The sequence below is a fragment of the Otolemur garnettii genome, unplaced genomic scaffold, assembly GCF_000181295.1.
Source record: "Otolemur garnettii isolate 467f Iridium unplaced genomic scaffold, OtoGar3 scaffold00055, whole genome shotgun sequence".
Taxonomy (NCBI): domain Eukaryota; kingdom Metazoa; phylum Chordata; class Mammalia; order Primates; family Galagidae; genus Otolemur; species Otolemur garnettii.
In genome coordinates, this window is record NW_003852450.1 from 6170928 (window position 1) to 6172579 (window position 1652).

A 1652-nucleotide genomic window follows, 5' to 3' on the forward strand; every position below is an offset into this window, starting at 1 on the left:
CCTGCCACAAACACCCAGCTGTTTTTTAGAGACAGGGTCTCACTCTTGCTCAGGCTGGTATTGAACCCATGAACTCAAGCAATTCACTAGCCTCAGCCTTCCAGAGTGCTAGGACTTCAGGTGTGAGCCACAAAGCCCGGCCCAGTGATCATTTCAATGTATTCTAATAAATATAAATATCTGTTATCTGATTCTCAAGTTGAAAGTTCTGGTAGATCTGAAACCAAAAATACTCAAATCATCTACTAATCAGCTTCCCCATAAACGTGACTGATCACCAAAACCACTTTAGCTTTAAGAATTCTGGGTTTACCTAAAGAGATTCTGATTCATTAAGTCTAGAGCAAAACATGGACTCTGAATGATGGCTGGGCATATTATATGTCATCAGTTTATTATTCTGTTTCATTTGTAAAGTTTTATCACCATTAAGATATAAACATCACATACTTTTCTATTTCCCACAGTATCTATTACACATAAAGTAGACATTAATAACTCCAGAACATCTAAAATCCCATGATAATATCTAAGTTTATGTGAAATAAAACTGGTTACATAAAATCCACATATTTGGGAAAATACTTTTTCATCACATCTCTGCTTTATAAATTCAGAAATCCAGAATTGCAAAAGCTTTTTGCATTCACATTGCCATGTGTTTTTACCTGATAATAACATGTATTCAATGAACGTATAGTTCATAGCTCCAGAATCTATGTTTACCAATCTCCTGCCCTTTTAAATTCAGACAAAAGCAAAAAGCCCAGGAGTATTAAACTTTGTCCCACTACCAAGATTTTAGTTGAGAGCCAGGTTTTCTCCAAACTCCCCTGCTATCACCTCTTATGTCTCCCCTTTTGCTGAGAAAGTAACAGCTTCAATTTATCACCATAGACAGGACTAACAAGTCAAAAGAGAGCAAGCCTTCTACCTTTATGCCTTTTACTCTTCTTTTTTCTGGAGACGGTTCTCTCATGGATGCTTTCCTCCTGAGCATCAATCTCATCACTGCTGTCAATGATGTCACAGGGCTCACCAGCCCCAGAAAGAGCTTCCTCTGTAGGAACCTGGGAAGCTTCCAAGCCACAAAGAGATTTTACTAGAAGAAAATAAGGAGAGAATGAGATGGTACACAGCTCCACCCAGAAATACAAACAACTGAGCCAAGATATCAGCATCCACCAGGAAGAGGGAAAAAAATTGTGTATTTGCTGGAGAAAGTTGAGACTCTGTTGCTAATTTAAAAAAAAAAAAGAAAGAAAAGCAAAGGGAAGGAAGGAAATAAATTTTAGTATATTAAACAAAAAATTGGAAAGCAATGGACAAACTGACTCCAAAGTTACAGAAACGGACTCCTTAAAAGTGTGGAATTCAGCACTGAAGGGAGTCCACTATGAACCCCTAGAGCAGGCGTCCTCAAACTGCGGCCCGCCTAGGACATTTATCCAGCCTGCCGGGTGTTTTTTGCCACCGCTGCCTGTCCTGCTTAGCAGCCGACTCATCCTGGGGCCCGCAGTCCGGCCCTCCAACGGTCTGAGGGACAGTGAACTGGCCCCCTGTTTTAAAAGTTTGAGGATCCCTGCCCTAGAGAATATAACAAAAGGTGAGTTGTAGTCTCATAAATTTTGAGAAGCAATATTTAAGGGGGA

The 1652-nt window shown here is 40.0% G+C and overlaps 1 protein-coding gene across 1 annotated transcript in view; it reads right to left on the reverse strand.

The window, feature by feature from the left end:
- The window catches only part of TMEM183A (transmembrane protein 183A), a 13414-nt gene extending 12218 nt beyond the window's left edge, over window positions 1-1196 (reverse strand). Inside the window, exon 1 of the mRNA XM_023514582.1 lies at window positions 935-1196. Within this exon, the coding sequence (XP_023370350.1) occupies window positions 935-1181 (247 nt within the window). The 5' untranslated portion in view covers window positions 1182-1196. The remainder of the gene's footprint in view (window positions 1-934) is intronic.
- Window positions 1197-1652: the final 456 nt, after the last annotated feature.